At 34.2% G+C, this 15,516-nt stretch overlaps 1 protein-coding gene across 1 annotated transcript; it reads left to right on the forward strand.

Moving 5' to 3' along the window:
- The first annotated feature begins 9,378 nt into the window (after positions 1 to 9,378).
- Positions 9,379 to 13,091, forward strand: LOC124400510 (matrix metalloproteinase-9-like). Its single transcript, XM_046872400.1, has 13 exons — positions 9,379 to 9,624; positions 9,755 to 9,993; positions 10,104 to 10,252; positions 10,342 to 10,470; positions 10,701 to 10,874; positions 10,970 to 11,143; positions 11,259 to 11,432; positions 11,559 to 11,714; positions 11,850 to 12,072; positions 12,182 to 12,321; positions 12,411 to 12,561; positions 12,677 to 12,780; positions 12,934 to 13,091. Exons 1-13 carry the CDS (start codon positions 9,490 to 9,492, stop codon positions 13,044 to 13,046), a joined length of 2,061 nt encoding a protein of 686 aa, XP_046728356.1. The 5' UTR covers positions 9,379 to 9,489; the 3' UTR covers positions 13,047 to 13,091.
- The last annotated feature ends 2,425 nt before the right edge of the window (positions 13,092 to 15,516 follow it).

The following is a 15,516-nucleotide window of genomic DNA, read 5'->3' on the forward strand; positions in this document are numbered from 1 at the left end:
AGGTGTTCATGGTGTTGAGGCCAAGGCTCTGTGCAAGTCATTCAAAATCTGCCAAATAAACCTTGGTACATCATGTCTTCATAGAGCTTGCTTTATGCACAGAGACGTTTTCATGCTGGAACATTTTTGGGCAAAGATACATCAAAATGTATTTTTAAATAAAATACCAAATACCTTAACTTTAAGTGTATCAAAATAAACTACAAAATACATTGGCCACACCATGTATCAAAATAAACTACTTTTAATACTTGTAATACTTTTTACAATGGAGAATGAAATTTCTTTGCAAACCGTCCATAAATTGGCCTATTGGTCTATACTTTACTATTACACTGACTCAGTTAATTAAGTACACAATGTTTGATAGCAACAGCTTTTCTCAAAAGCATCACTCTGAGTCATACAATAAATCTGACATATGCAACTAGTTAACAGATTAAATATTCACATACATACCCCTGTGATCTCCCAGATGAAGGTTAGTTTTAAAGTAACCAACAGTTTAATGTTTAACAGTTTGCGAATGACTGATAAATGTAGTCTTATTTAGTTACTTGGTGTTTGGTAACGAAGGGCTACTTTGCATCAGCAACACTGATTCAATGACAAACAAGTCATTCATAAGAAAACAACTGATGGCACTTGTATTCATAGCAACTAGTTTCTAACTAATTAATCATTTGATTGTTCATCATAAATATAATAATATATTTGTGTCAGGCAGTCATACATGCAGTGGTATGCAAAAACATGATCCGACTTTAGCAGTTACTTCAATTAAGGAACAATATTTAGCAATGTAATATTTATTTATCCATCATTGGACACCTATTTGAAAGCTGGCAGCCTGCACATTTCTTACCTTCGCCACCTTCTTCCTTATGGATACATTTTCTGTTCTGATCTCAAGTCTGAGTAGGCACCATTCAGAGGCTGCATTTTTATGATGTCATCATGTAGACTTATTACAAAGTATTTTATAGTATTTTAAACCTACAAAAATACAGGAAACTAAAGTATTTTGATACAAAATATGACACTATTTTCATCAACCCTTGGACAATTTACAAAATCCTATTAAATATTTTAAATACGTATTTGAAATACATGTATCATAAATACTGCCCATTTTTGCATACAAAGACATCTTATACAAACGTTTAAGGAAGGTGCTTATATGGACAGGTGTCCACAAACTTTTTGTTATATAATGTAGGTTAATATTTTTTGCAGAATCTTCAGTTTAATCTAAACTTTTAATTTAATAAATTCTGTCTTAATTAGTGCAATACTCCTGTACCTACTATAGCTAAAGGAAACCTGAGCTTAAGAAGGTCTTCAGTGGATAGAAGGTATATGTCACAGGGAGCATTAACTATGTTCTCTTTCATAGCTTTTGAGGGAGAGGAAGTGCTGCTATTTACACATACACACATGCACACACAAACATATAGACATGTGCAAAATGAAAATATTTTGCAGAACTTCCCTCAAGTCATACTACATAGTCATCTGTGCACGATCAGCTCAAGTGCTTTGACTAATTTCTCCCAAGGTCATCAGACAAACTGATTTATTTTGGTTTGAATGTTATGTATTTATGAGTCATTTTCTAATCTAAGCATTTCTAAGCATCCATATCACTTGCGACGGTAAGGCCTATAAACATAAAAAAGCCAAGGAGAGATCACTACAGAAATCCCTTAATGCTTCAGGAAATAGAGGAATGTTTTTTTGATAGTGGGCAAACTGGAGTGAATTAAGAGCTATTTATAAAAAGGAGCAGGATAAAACATTATAAGAATTCAGGGCAACAGCCAAAAGCCAATTCTGAACTCCATGAAATGATGGGCAGGTGTATGAAAAACCAGGACATATCAGCGATAACTAGCTAAGAATTTATTTATTTTATATTATAAAATTTAAGTAAATATATGAAAGGATCATTTTCACTTTATTATGCATTTTTATATACCTACTGAAATTCCAGAATTGACCAAGACACGAGAGTGCTACCAAAACTATAGTGAATTACTGAACATAAGCAACAGTTTAAGTGTTCAAAGAAATACACTAACTTTCAAAGCACCCTGAAATTGAGGTAGCGGTATGTAAACTGTAGTATTAAATTTTAAGTCGTAGGGTTTTTTTATAAAAATGTAATGCACACAATGACTTTATCTTGCAACTTTTTTTTACCTTGCTCATATTAAAATATTTTATTATATTTTGTATAGAACTGTGCTGCTAATTCTGTGTTGTAGAAAATTGTAAAATGAAAATGTCCCATGATCATAAGCCCACAAGACTACCTCATGAGTTCTAGTTGAGCATGTGACCAAATTACTAAAATATTTAACTGCAATCAGATTAGTCCTTTAAATAAGCCAGACTTTCTGTATTATTGATTACCTGACTACTTACCTCCCTCATGTTAATTAATTTTTCGGTAGATCTTTTTGTTTTTCAGGAACATTTTTCATTTATCACGTTTAATTTATCCATAAATCCAGTCCAACCTAGAACAACTTATCAGTTGTTAAACAACCACATTCTAATGTGGTGTCCATGCATGGTATCACAGTATTTCACTCAAAATCATTTGAAATTTCTGTTACAGATTGAAATACTTCCTTAACTTTTGCAACACTCAACACAATATTAACACAGTTGCTAATATTAAGAATATGTCAATCACTAAAAAACCCAATTTATTTACAATCCTTTTCTTGAATATTTTACTGTTACTTGGACCAAGTGACTAAAACAAATATTTGTACTCACAACCTCTTCTGCCCTTCAATCTAAAACAGCTAAGCAGCAAGTATCTTCATCAAAACATTGGTGCATCAAAGCTGATGATGAATGGAAAACAACATCCAGTATGACCCCACTTTACTGTTAATACCTGTTAATGCCACATGGATTACTCAGCACCCCAGGACTCTCAGGCATTCATTAATGCTCTGTCCAGGGACATGCTTGGAAACTTTGTGATTGCCTGAAGTGGAGACATTTAAATTAACCCAAATTCCATTTCACTCAATCTTATTGACGATGCCAAGGTACAAGTAGTGGCAGAAAGGCCCATTCCCCAAAGTTTCCAAAGTATCAAATGCCTAGAGAAATTTCTTTCGTTTTAAAAATTACTGTAAATGATTCATGAGAAAATTCAACATCGTTGTAAACCATCTCACATCACTTCTTAAGGATGGATAAAAAAAAAAAACACTTTTGAACATTTAAGTACATGCATTCAATTCTACTAGCTGCAAAAACCTCAGACCTCAGAAGGGAGTTTTTCTTTATATGCAGTTAAGTATGATTTGTTAAAAACATGTTGATAGTGTGCATGTCCAAGTACAACTTTGACCATATAACTATTTTAAGATCTAATGACACTTGGCAAAGTTGCATTTGTTGGATGTTCTGATGAGGCACTTCTTTCCTACAGTACTTCCAGTTCTCGCTATGTCTAATAGTTTATTTTGAGACCTTGCTTTCATCTATCATCTTCAAAGCATGCTTTTCAGGATAATTTTTGAAACATGCAATGATTATGGCTCTGCTACTATACATGGCTTTGTGACAACAGTCCATCTCTTTCTGAATTGAGAGCTTGTGGAATATTTTCTTTGGCTATGATAAAAGGTGAAAAGGTGATTTTACATGTACGTAAAAATAATATATGGTCAAAGGCAAACTTTTGGGGGACTTTAAAAATAAAATTAGCCTGTGTCCTAATGATCAGAATGTTTTTAGTGCTAGCAATTTCAAAGAAATTAGCACATAGGTGCTTTATTTTAAAGGTATCTGCCAAATGCCATAAATGTAAATGTAAATGTAAGTAATGTAATAACTTTACACACTTTTATGCTTTCTTTGAAAGACATCATGTTTAGCTTCCAGGTAGTGGCTGCTATAAGGGTATGCCGCCCCTCACTGTAACGGCAGTTCATTAGAAGCTTGTGGTCTTATATTCAGCAACTTGCTACAAAGTGGTCAGATTTTTTTTAACCAGCCTATTTATGACAACCACACATATGAGACTGCTGCTAAGAAAAAGCTGTGGATGTGCATTTCTGGCCACTTGTCATAAGCCAAAGTCAGGGAAAAGCCTAGTTTTGAACCTGGTTTGTCATATGTGGTTACATTCAGTTTTGGTTAAAGAAATCCCCTAAAACACATTTGACGCTACACATATGTCACATATACACAAGTCATAGGAACAGTCAGAATAATCACTGATTTTGTTTGGTAAAAAAGGTTTCAAACATTTTTTGCATCAATTGTATCAGAAAATGTACCAATAGGAGAAGGGATATACATTTAAATATAATAAATATTTATAAAAAAATTAAACCCTATAAGTCTATTCTCCTATTTTAATTCAAGGCATACTGTACATAGAAAGCGACTAAACTATTTAAAACAAAAGTATAGATTTAATGTCCCTTTAATATCATTATGACATTTTATAGAAAACGACTTTTGCATCTGTAGCTATTTACACAGCTATCAAATATTTTTTATAAAACCTGACGTGCCAAAAATAATATAGAGTCTAATGGGAGTACTTTTTTTTTTCCTACCGGGTGCTTACTTGCAAGTTTACCCCAAGTGAATGTGTGTCTCTCTCTGTGTGTGTGTGTGTGTGTGTGTGTGTGTGTGTGTGTGTGTGTGTGTGTGTGTGTGTGTGTGTGTGTGTGTGTGTGTGTGTATACATTCCGAATCTGAGTGGGCTAAATAAGAAGGGAAGGGCATATTCTGCTACTGTGGTTCTTTTATTGCTTTGTCTCTCTGCCTGGAGTTTTTAAAGCACAATATTTAATGCATTAAATTGTGTTTTTTAAAACAAATGTAGCTGCAGCTAGTCTATTTTCCTCTCACCTCTCACTTTCTCAGGATTAAAACTCTAAAATTAAATGTATTGCTCAACCTTTGTCTCATAGTATCATAGCAAGCATAAATCCAATGAACCAACCTGGAATTTTTATGTAAGTAGACAGCAGCTAAACCACAATGTTCTTGAAATGTGCATGTAAAATGTGGTTAAACAATACCCTGCCCTAGTCTAGTATTTTTTGCATGTTAACATGAGAGATGTACACTGCTGCTGCCAAATGAGGGGGTGAATATTTTTGTTAACTAAGATGTGATAGAATTTGTTTACAGCAGAGCCAGGCTTTTTGGATTTGAAGCAGAAAAACAAAACCATGGTGCCATCCATTACAGCCGCAGAAAAGAAGTTCATTAAGACATTTGACGCCAAGCTTAAGCAGTGGCAGATGTCTTTGTTTTTTGAGGGATTTGGAAATGTCTAAGTTAAAAATTAGAACGAAATATATATATTAAGCTGTGTTAAATGGTGTCAAATAGCTAAATGCACACTATGACTATGTTACCATAGTAAAGACATTATATCAAGTATTTCTTATGTAATATGAAAGGGCTTTGTTTATAAACATACATGAGTTATTATCTGGCCTAGTATTCTTACTACAATAAGAATGCCAAGAAAGTCAGTGTAAACCATGATCTAAGCTTTATGAGTGATAACCCAGTGATTTATAATCCTTTTCAGTGTCTGTGAAGGTGGCACATGAAGGGGTGTGTTGCAATCATTATATTCACATCTATGTGTTGTTACTTTAAATGAGTTTTGTGCTAAAAGCATTTTATATGGATGTTTCTGTTGAGGAATTTAGTTTCCACTTCAAAGACATGATGTTTTTTTGTATAGTTGAATATAAATACACACACACACACACACACACACACACACACACACACACATGCACACACGCATGCATGCACACACACACACACACACACGTTGTGGCACACACCATTTCAAGATGTGTTATTTGAAACATGAATATTAATTTGACTCTAAGTTACAATATAGTGCTATGACTATGCTGTTAACACCAAATCACAACCTTTTACATTCTAGACTTGCACATGAGTGTACATCTGAGTTTCTGTCTGTCTGGTTCTGCGTCTGCTTAGGTAGTTACCGTAGCATTTTATTCTGTATGTTATAATAGAAGAAAGGGCGCATAACTCAATGCAGCTGGCTTTTTGCAGAGAATGAAACCCCCTCCAAAAGAATCAGGTACACAATATATTTGGAAATGTTTCATGGTGTTATTGACATACTACTTCTCTTAAATACAAGCCCTATTCCAAATTAAACCAGACTGTTTCATACTGATGCATGCAGCATGGCTATTTAGAAAGATTGAAGTAATCAGAAGATCCGGTTGATGTGGATAGATGTGTCCACATTGAGGAAAGTTTTTCTAGCATAATGTTTTATTGTGGCAGCAGGATCTTAGTCAACATCCTGCTTTATTATGTCACTCCCTCCTGTTCCCTGAACACATCCATTATAAACAGACTTACCTCACATTGAATATAGTCAGCTTTGTTGATTTCACCTTTAGTCCAATGCTTCTGGGTTAGACACATTATTATTATTATTATTATTATTATTATTATTATTATTATTATTATTACTATTATTAATAAAGGCATGATATAAGTTTACAGTTGTTTTCTTTCAGTTGCTTTAAAGCATTTTACAGATCTGAAATGAAATTCTCAAAACTACTTGTTCAACCTCATCATTTAATCATCAATTTGCGAATGCTTTTGTACATTCATTTAATCGATTGTGTACAATTGTCTGCTGTGTCCTACATTATCAGTTGTTTATGTCATGTTGATCAAAATGTATTATACTGGTTTTACCTGAATAGTATTAGCTCCCAAAACATTACAGCATCAGTTCATTGCATAAGTCATTGAATGCAAAATGGTTAAACCAGTTGTCATCTTCTGTCATCTAAAATTTCTATTAAACTTTTTTTTAAATGTGACTTGATACTGATAATTGATAAATTGTGCTGATGAATCTTAAATGTCAATAATCACAGAAAGTGTATGGCATCAGATCAACCAATAATCAACTAGTTCTCTAAAACAGGCCAAAGGTGAATCTTGTGAACCTTCAATAAGAGAGTGTATATAGACAGAGCAAAAAATCGATGAACAACTAAGAAACAAATGAACACGTGTATAGTACAGTAAAAGTGTGAATTCTGTCCGGTCTCTTGCAATTAATATAAATCAAATATGCAATCAAATAAATGAATTTGTGCCGTACTGAAGGAAGTAAAATGAAGTGCAATTTTTAGTCACTGTGATCCAAACCATAGTTTATGAAGAAATCCTGAAACTGTGCACTATCATACTGACAACATGACTAAACATTTTAATGATTTTGTTTGTGAACAATGACAAAAGGATTTTAAATTCTGATGGGAATAAGATCTTTACTGGCACAAATACTTAACATTGAGAGATGAACTAAGGATTTTGAGAAAAGTATAGACTTTTGTGAGAAATGTCGAATTTCCATAAAAGAAAAATTCAATGTTTTGTGCTGTATGTACAAATTGTTTTAAGAATGCACTTTCTGGTTTGCAAATATCAAGGATGATTTAAGAAATGCTCCAAAGCAGCTGAGAAAAACTGTAATATCATGATGTGAAAGCCAAAGGAAATTTGATTTATTGATTATTATATATAAATAGTCGGTTAATTTTGGGGTATTGTAGTAAAATGGTCTGTTCTTACCAACTTTTCTTAGTAATTGTTGTTTGTAATGTAGACGTTTGAAACAGTTTATCAACACCAATATTTTAATTCATTCATCTTTACTAACCACCTTTCCTGTTCAGTGTGCAGGAAAATCCAGGAGTATTCCAGGAACACTGGTTGACAGGCCATCATTTTTAACCATGCACACACATACACACTTATTCATACTATGTAAGCATAGCTGTTAGATGTTAAAAAAAGGTAAAAAAAAAATAGGGTAAAATGCCCAGTAAACTCCATTATGTATGTATGTTGAGTAAAATCAGTAATGTAATGTGTAATGTACATTACTTATAGACAGGAAGAGAATTAAAAAATTACAATGACAAAACAATAGAAACACAAGGCTTAGACATGGAGGTGCAATTAAAATTGTATTTGTCACATATGTGCTAAATGCAATGAAGTGTTTTTTGACATTAAATGGAATAAATACAAATTTTAATATACAGAATGCAAATAAAACAGAGAAAGCAAAAAAAATAAAAATACAAGATCAAATCAAATTTGCACTAAAAATAGAAATCAAACATAGAGTATTCATACACACCAGTATTTATATTCCAGAGAGGTAGAAACGGTCTGACCTATTATTTATTGTTTACCTTATACTGTAATCCTTCAATACATATTTGATTCTATATTTTATGCATGCATATTTATACACACTTAAACTATATTAATGAAATAAACATGTATACACATCAAACATCCAAATGTTCTGCAAATGGATAATGATGTAATGAGCGGTGGTGATGCATAACCCTGTGGTTAAATGACATCAATATGATCTTACCGGATTATTGCCAAATCTGATATAATTAACATTGAAATTATTTGTATTCTTCTGAAATTCTTTAGGTTCTACATTTCAACATGCACCAAATTTTAGAAAAAGAATATGTAAAGTACAACAAAAAGTATAATTGCATGGTGTCTGTGAGAAGACAATATATATAATAAATAGTATCTAATAAAACGTATGAACTCTAAACATCTAATGAACTTTTAAAAAGCACAAACAAACAAAGGAATTATTTAATTATATATTAAGATAATATTTGATCATTTCACATTCCCTTTGAAATGTGCTCTTTATTTGCATTTGAGAAAAAAATACATTTAAAATTTACAAAATATTACATACCAGTAAAACAAGATGAATAAAACAGTCTTTGTCTTTGTGGTGACTACAATGTTTTTTTTTAAGAAAAGTTAAAAAAAATGTTTGTTATGCAAATTTATTTTTAACACCAAGGTTCATTCTCAATCATTTTTTTTTAAATAACTGAAAAACTGAAAAATAACTTTGAAAATAACTGAAATTAAATGTATTATAATAATATCAATGTTACTAGAATATAACAGATTATTGGTTATTGTTTATTAAATATTTTTTTATAGAAAATTGTTCAGGAGTAATTGTAATTACAAAAATAATCAGTTAAAAAAAGAAATATATATAGTAAATTTTATTTTGTGGAATTCCCCTACTTGGAAGGTGCAGTAGAGAAGAAAATAAAAGAAAAAAATTACAGAGAGAGAGAGAGAGAGAGAGAGAGAGAGAGAGAGAGAGAGAGAGAGAGAGAGAGAGAGAGAGGGAGAAAAAAAACACTGTTGTGGGTGTGGAGAGGATGAAGTGATCGTCATCAAGAGGATGAGGTTGAGTAATCTCTCGTCTCATCAGGACTATAAATACTGGTTTTAGACCTTTAAGCCAGAAGGAAGACTAAAGAAGACTCAACAGCTACAGAGACTTTGAGAAACTTTCAGACAGCTGTGCTCTATTTTGCAAATCAGTGGCTGAAAGCTCTCACCATGAGAATAGGTATTTTAGCATTTATGGTTCTTGGCACCTGCACTTTAAGTGCATGGTGCCACCCAATTAAACCCAAGTTTGTGGTCTTCCCTGGAGATGTACTCAAAAACATGACAGACACAGATTTGGCTCAGGTGAGTTTTTATTTTCTTCCTACTTTTTATGCAGATTCATACAAGTGTAAAAAAAAATATTGTTCGAAAAAATTACACATGTATTTAAGTGACTTGACTGATTGCCTTGTTCTGTTTTGTTTGTCTCCAGAGCTACCTGAAGCGATTTGGGTATATGGAGATACTGGATAAGAGTGGACACCAGGGATCAGTGTCTACTTCCAAAGCTCTGAAGAGGCTGCAGAATCAGTTGGGTCTAAAAGAGACTGGCCATCTGGATCAATCCACAATGGAGGCCATGAAGAAGCCACGCTGTGGTGTTCCGGACGTCCGCAACTACCAGACATTTGAAGGAGACCTGAAGTGGGATCACAATGACGTTACATACAGGTAACTATGAAATATGTAAGCTCTAATCGATGTGAGGGACCGCTACCGTTAGAGAATTATGTGAAAATAAGTAAAATACTAATTACAATTTCTAATAATATTTTCTATAGGATTCTGAACTACTCACCAGACTTAGACGCGTCTATTATTGACGATGCCTTTGCCCGAGCCTTTAATGTGTGGAGTGATGTCACACCTCTAACTTTCACACGTCTCTATGATGGCACTGCTGACATTATGATCTCATTTGGGAAAAAGAGTGAGTTTTAATCATAAGATCATACAATTTTGCAGCACAAAGGCGTAAAAAAAAATGAAATCATTGAAACAACCTATATAATTTTTTAGATCATGGAGATCCCTACCCATTTGATGGGAAAGATGGTCTGCTGGCACATGCCTATCCCCCTGGTGAAGGGATACAGGGAGATGCTCACTTTGATGATGATGAATACTGGACCCTTGGCAGTGGACCAGGTAAGAGTCTTTTATCAAAATATTTTCTGGATTTAATACAAATATTTACCTTAACATAAAGTATTTATCGTGTGATGTTGCAAAATAGAACAAATAGAAAAATAGAACAATTACTCCCTCTAGAGGACAGTTTATTTGCTAACTGAGCATACTCGAGCAAACTCATGGGCAAATCCTACTTACTTTCAAAGTTTTAATGGAATCATGAATGTGTGTGTTTTTTCCTCCAGCGATCAAGACCTATTATGGCAATGCAGATGGCGCCATGTGTCATTTCCCTTTCCAGTTTGAGGGGAAGTCGTATTCCACTTGCACCTCTGAAGGTCGTGATGATGGCCTGCCATGGTGCGCAACGACTGCTGATTATGGCAAAGATAAAAAATATGGTTTCTGCCCTAGCGAGCGTAAGTTCTCCATCTTATCCATCATCTATGCAAGACCTGAACATTATTTCAGTGTATAAGATAATAAATAACAGCTTTTCTTTCTTTCTTCACAGTTCTGTTCACGTATGATGGGAATAGTGATGGTGCAGCTTGTGTCTTTCCATTTGTATTTGAGGGGAAAACATACACTAGCTGTACCACTGACGGACGTAATGATGAGTATCGTTGGTGCGCCACTACGGCCAGCTTTGACCAGGACAAGAAATATGGGTTCTGTCCTAACAGAGGTAAGAGCCTGTAATGAACCATTTGGCATAGAAAATAGATATATTTGGTGTCAGAATTACTTAATGACATCAATTACAGCAAATTAAATGTCTATATATTTATTTGGGCCAACAGATACTGCTGTGATTGGTGGAAACTCTGAGGGGGACCCATGTCACTTTCCTTTCACCTTCCTGGGAAAAACCTACAGTTCCTGCACAAGTGAAGGCCGCAGTGATGGAAAACTGTGGTGTGCCACAACCAGCAGCTATGACAAGGACAATAAATGGGGCTTTTGCCCAGATAAGGGTAATTATCTTAGCTTTTAGCATTTTCATACCAGTGTACCTAGTAATATGGCTCTTAATGACTATAGTTAATACATAAATTCAGGATTTAAGAATTGCTATTAACTCACATTTCCGCTTTTTGCAGGTTACAGTCTGTTCCTGGTAGCAGCCCATGAGTTTGGACATGCCCTTGGTCTGGAACATTCCAACATTCAGGATGCTTTGATGTACCCAATGTACAAATATATAGCTGACTTTTCTTTAAATCAGGATGACATTGATGGCATCCAGTATCTCTATGGTATGCAGATGAACATGAATCTTATATTAATTACCTATTATTTTAATTTTTTTTAATGTATTAAATCATGTATTTAACTCACAAATATTGTGATAAACAAAATTGAACAACTCTATTGTGTTTTGCATCTTTCAGGACCCAAAACAGGCCCAAAACCTACCCCACCCAAACCATCAACCACTACATCTTCCCCAGCAACCAAACCCACTAAGCAAACACCTAAGACTACTCCATCCTCAAGATCCACCACAACTGCACCTGTGTATACGCCTGTGGAACCCTCAGTTGATCCTTGCTCGGTGGACAAATTCGATCTTATCACAGAGATCCAAGGGGAGCTTCATTTCTTCAAAGATGGGTAAGTACTGGTAGTACAGTTGAGAAACTTTATATACTTGTTACTTATAATTAATGAATAATTAATTAATCGCAGAGGAAATTTAATAAACTTATTTATTGTTTCTTAGGTACTACTGGAAGTCCGTAAGTGGTGCCAATGAGGATCGCAAAGGCCCATTCCTGGTCTCAGAGAGATGGCCTAACCTGCCAACTAAGCTTGACACTGCTTTTGAGGATCCCCTTACTAATAAGGTTTACTTCTTCACAGGTAAAACATGAAACACACAACAACCCGAAGCAGTAATATACAGTTTGTTATTTTTAAGACCTGTATCTGAGATTTTCCATCTGTTTCAGGCACTCAGTTCTGGGTGTTCACTGGACAGGATGCAATGGGACCACGAAGAATTGAGAAACTTGGCTTACCGGATAGCTTGAAGAAGGTTGAAGGAGCATTGCAGAGGGGAAAAGCCAAAGTGCTGCTTTTTAGTGGGGAGGAATACTGGAGGTGAATATAAATCTGTGTAAAGTTTTGTGATGATCTTAATTCAAAGATATGCATCTCTTTTAAATACATTTTTAGAGGTAGATCTAATTTCCACTGTTTTTGTTTATTTTCTTAGGCTGGATCTGAAGACCCAGCAGATAGATAAAGGATACCCCCGCCACATTGACATGACCTTTGGTGGTGTTCCAATGGATGCTCATGATGTGTTCCTCTATAATGGTAAATCAATTTGCTTGGCAATCATATAAAAAGTATTTATTTAGTATTTTAACATTGGCAATAAATTTTTACATTTGTTTAAGTAAAGCTTTTAGAAATCATATTGACAGTTAATGGATTGAACAAACCTATACTATTTATTTTTCATTGTAGGACATTATTACTTCTGTCGAGATGTTTACTACTGGAGAATGACCAGCAGACGACAGGTTGACAGAGTTGGATACGTCTATGAACTCCTGAATTGTCCCAACTACCGAATCTGATTTCATCAGATTAAAGATTTCTAATGATAAGAAAAGCACATCAAACTTAACTTAAATGCAAATCCCAGATGTGTTCTTTTTTTTAATTAAAGAAATTGAAAGTGTTATTGAAAGAATAAAAACTATGTAATAATGTTTAATGTTATTTTGAGAAATATTTGCCTGGAGCAAATAATAAAGTTAATTAATGATAAGTTACTTAAGGTTATTTTAGTTAAGGTATTTTAAAATATTTTTGTCTTCTCTATTCTGTTTTTGTCTAGTCTAAGTTTGCACAAGTGAATGTTTTTCACAATTGTTTAATTTATTTATAAAATCAGTAGTGTTTTGCCAAATGAATAATTAAATAAATTTTTATTTTGAATCTCTTTAAGACTTTTCTCTTATCTTTTTTGTATTTTTTTATATCTTTACGAGTATTATTGTGATCGATGCCAGCAGTACTATTTTTTTAATAATTTTAAACATCATATTAAAATTTTTACTATCTATCACATATTACACATGAATCCCATATTAATTAAAGTATGAATGCAAGCACATATGTGTATCAATTAAAATATTATTAAGCAAAATGTAAAAAATATAAAATTATTAATAACCTATATGTTGAACCATGTGTGAAAAAAGATACCGTAACAGTGATTTTAATCATCATCATCATCATCATCATCATCTTCATCATCTTTATGATCATCATTATGATGTTAAGCACCTTTCATAAAAAAGCAGCAGTATTAAAAACATTTAAAACAGTAAAAGGTTAAACAGCAAATGATATAGCATATTATACAAGAAAGCTTAAAAAAATAAAACATTTAAAGAAATATGATTAAAAAAATAGCTACATTAAACTTAATTAAAACTAAATAATATAAGAATATAGAATAGGAGAGAACTACAGAATTAAATACAAACAATACAGATCTCAACAGCCTCAAAAATCCTTTGCACACATTTCAACACCTTTGTTTTCTTAAATAGCATGCCTCCAAGAGGTACACCCCTGGCCTTAAATGTGCAAACTCCTTAATGAACACACACCTCAGAATTGGCTGCCTTCTGAATGAGCGCACTCCCCTGGTGTGAAGCCTAATACCTTTGCTTCATTCAATGCGCTGACTCCTGCAAATATTAAATTACTTTGACATTTAGCCATTTACATCTGATCAGATATAATCATTTATTTCTTCCTTTCTTTGAATTTCTTCAATTTCATTCATCTATTCATGGATGTAGAGCTTTTACAGTACACAAGTGGTGGTCTCTTTCTGCAGCAGAGACTTGGTAACTAGTCAGGGTTGAGGGAAATGTGAATGGAGCAAAGTACAGGGATGTCCTCAATTAAAAACCTGTACCGCAGCACTCATGATATTTGTCTGGGCCGAAAGTTCACTTTCCTACATGACTTGAATTAATTCATTTTTATTTGTATATCACTTTTAACAATGAACATTGTCTCAAAGCAGCTTTACACGGATAATGTGGTGATAAAAATGAATAAGATGTTCTTTATAAGTGTAGGTTTGTCCCTGATGAGCAAGCCTGTGGCAGCTGTGGCAAGGAAAAACTCCCCGAGATGGCATAAGGAAGAAACCTTGAGAGGAACCAGACTCAACAGGGGAACCCACCCTGATCCGGGTTGCACCGAATGTCCATTTATTACAGCTAAATGATGTTGAGGTGTGCAGTAATGGTGATCAGAAGCAAACTGTAATCCTGAGTCAGTGTAGCAGACTGTTGACATTAACTACAGTCCAAATCCAAATCCTTAGAGTTCCTGTTCTTACGCCGTAATTTCATGGATCCCCAGTGCGTTGATGAGAAGCCATCCCCAGCTGCACAGAGTGGCCTCCAATTGAAGAGAACACTATCCAGAAGCAGGCCAGGACGAAGTGGGCAGATCTTAGAGAGAGCAGAGGGGTGACAGGAAGAGAAGGATATGTATTATTATGTGTCCTTATTGTTGAATAAAAGTTAAAGACACTGTGCAGTTGGGGACTCTGGCAAGACTCGCTATGGCAGCATAACTAAAAGGAAGAGACAGAAGGTAACACTGACATGAGGGATCTCTGGGATATAGGAGTGGCTTAGGGACAACTCTGTGAATGTCCTAAAGTGCCCCAGCAAGAGACCTCACTTGAACCCTTTTTAACATCTCTGGAAAAACCTGAAAGTGCCTGTCCACCGACAGTCCCATCCAACCTGCTCCAGCTTGAGAGGATTTGCTTTAAAGAATGGAAGAAAATCCCCCAGTCCAGGTGTGCAAAGCTTGTTGTAGCTTAATGAGAAAATAAACCAATTTAACCAATTGTAGTATCTGGCTGCAACATAACAAAATTGTAAAAAGAAAAGTGAACGGGCCCTGAATGCTTTCCGAATACACTATACACAGGAAAAATGTTTAATTTGTCCAGTAAATTTTTTTCCCCTTAAAAAAAAGGTAGAGTGGGAGCAAAATTATAGAGTA

Source organism: Silurus meridionalis, chromosome 17, assembly GCF_014805685.1.
Source record: "Silurus meridionalis isolate SWU-2019-XX chromosome 17, ASM1480568v1, whole genome shotgun sequence".
Lineage (NCBI taxonomy): Eukaryota > Metazoa > Chordata > Actinopteri > Siluriformes > Siluridae > Silurus > Silurus meridionalis.

Bases quoted from the DNA above. Each gene is read 5' to 3' on its own strand.
- LOC124400510 (XM_046872400.1), top strand. From the start codon at position 9,490: ATGAGAATAGGTATTTTAGCATTTATGGTTCTTGGCACCTGCACTTTA. The intron at 9,994-10,103 runs GTAACTATGAAA...TATTTTCTATAG, and splicing joins CACAATGACGTTACATACAG to GATTCTGAACTACTCACCAG. The intron at 11,144-11,258 runs GTAAGAGCCTGT...TTGGGCCAACAG, and splicing joins TGGGTTCTGTCCTAACAGAG to ATACTGCTGTGATTGGTGGA.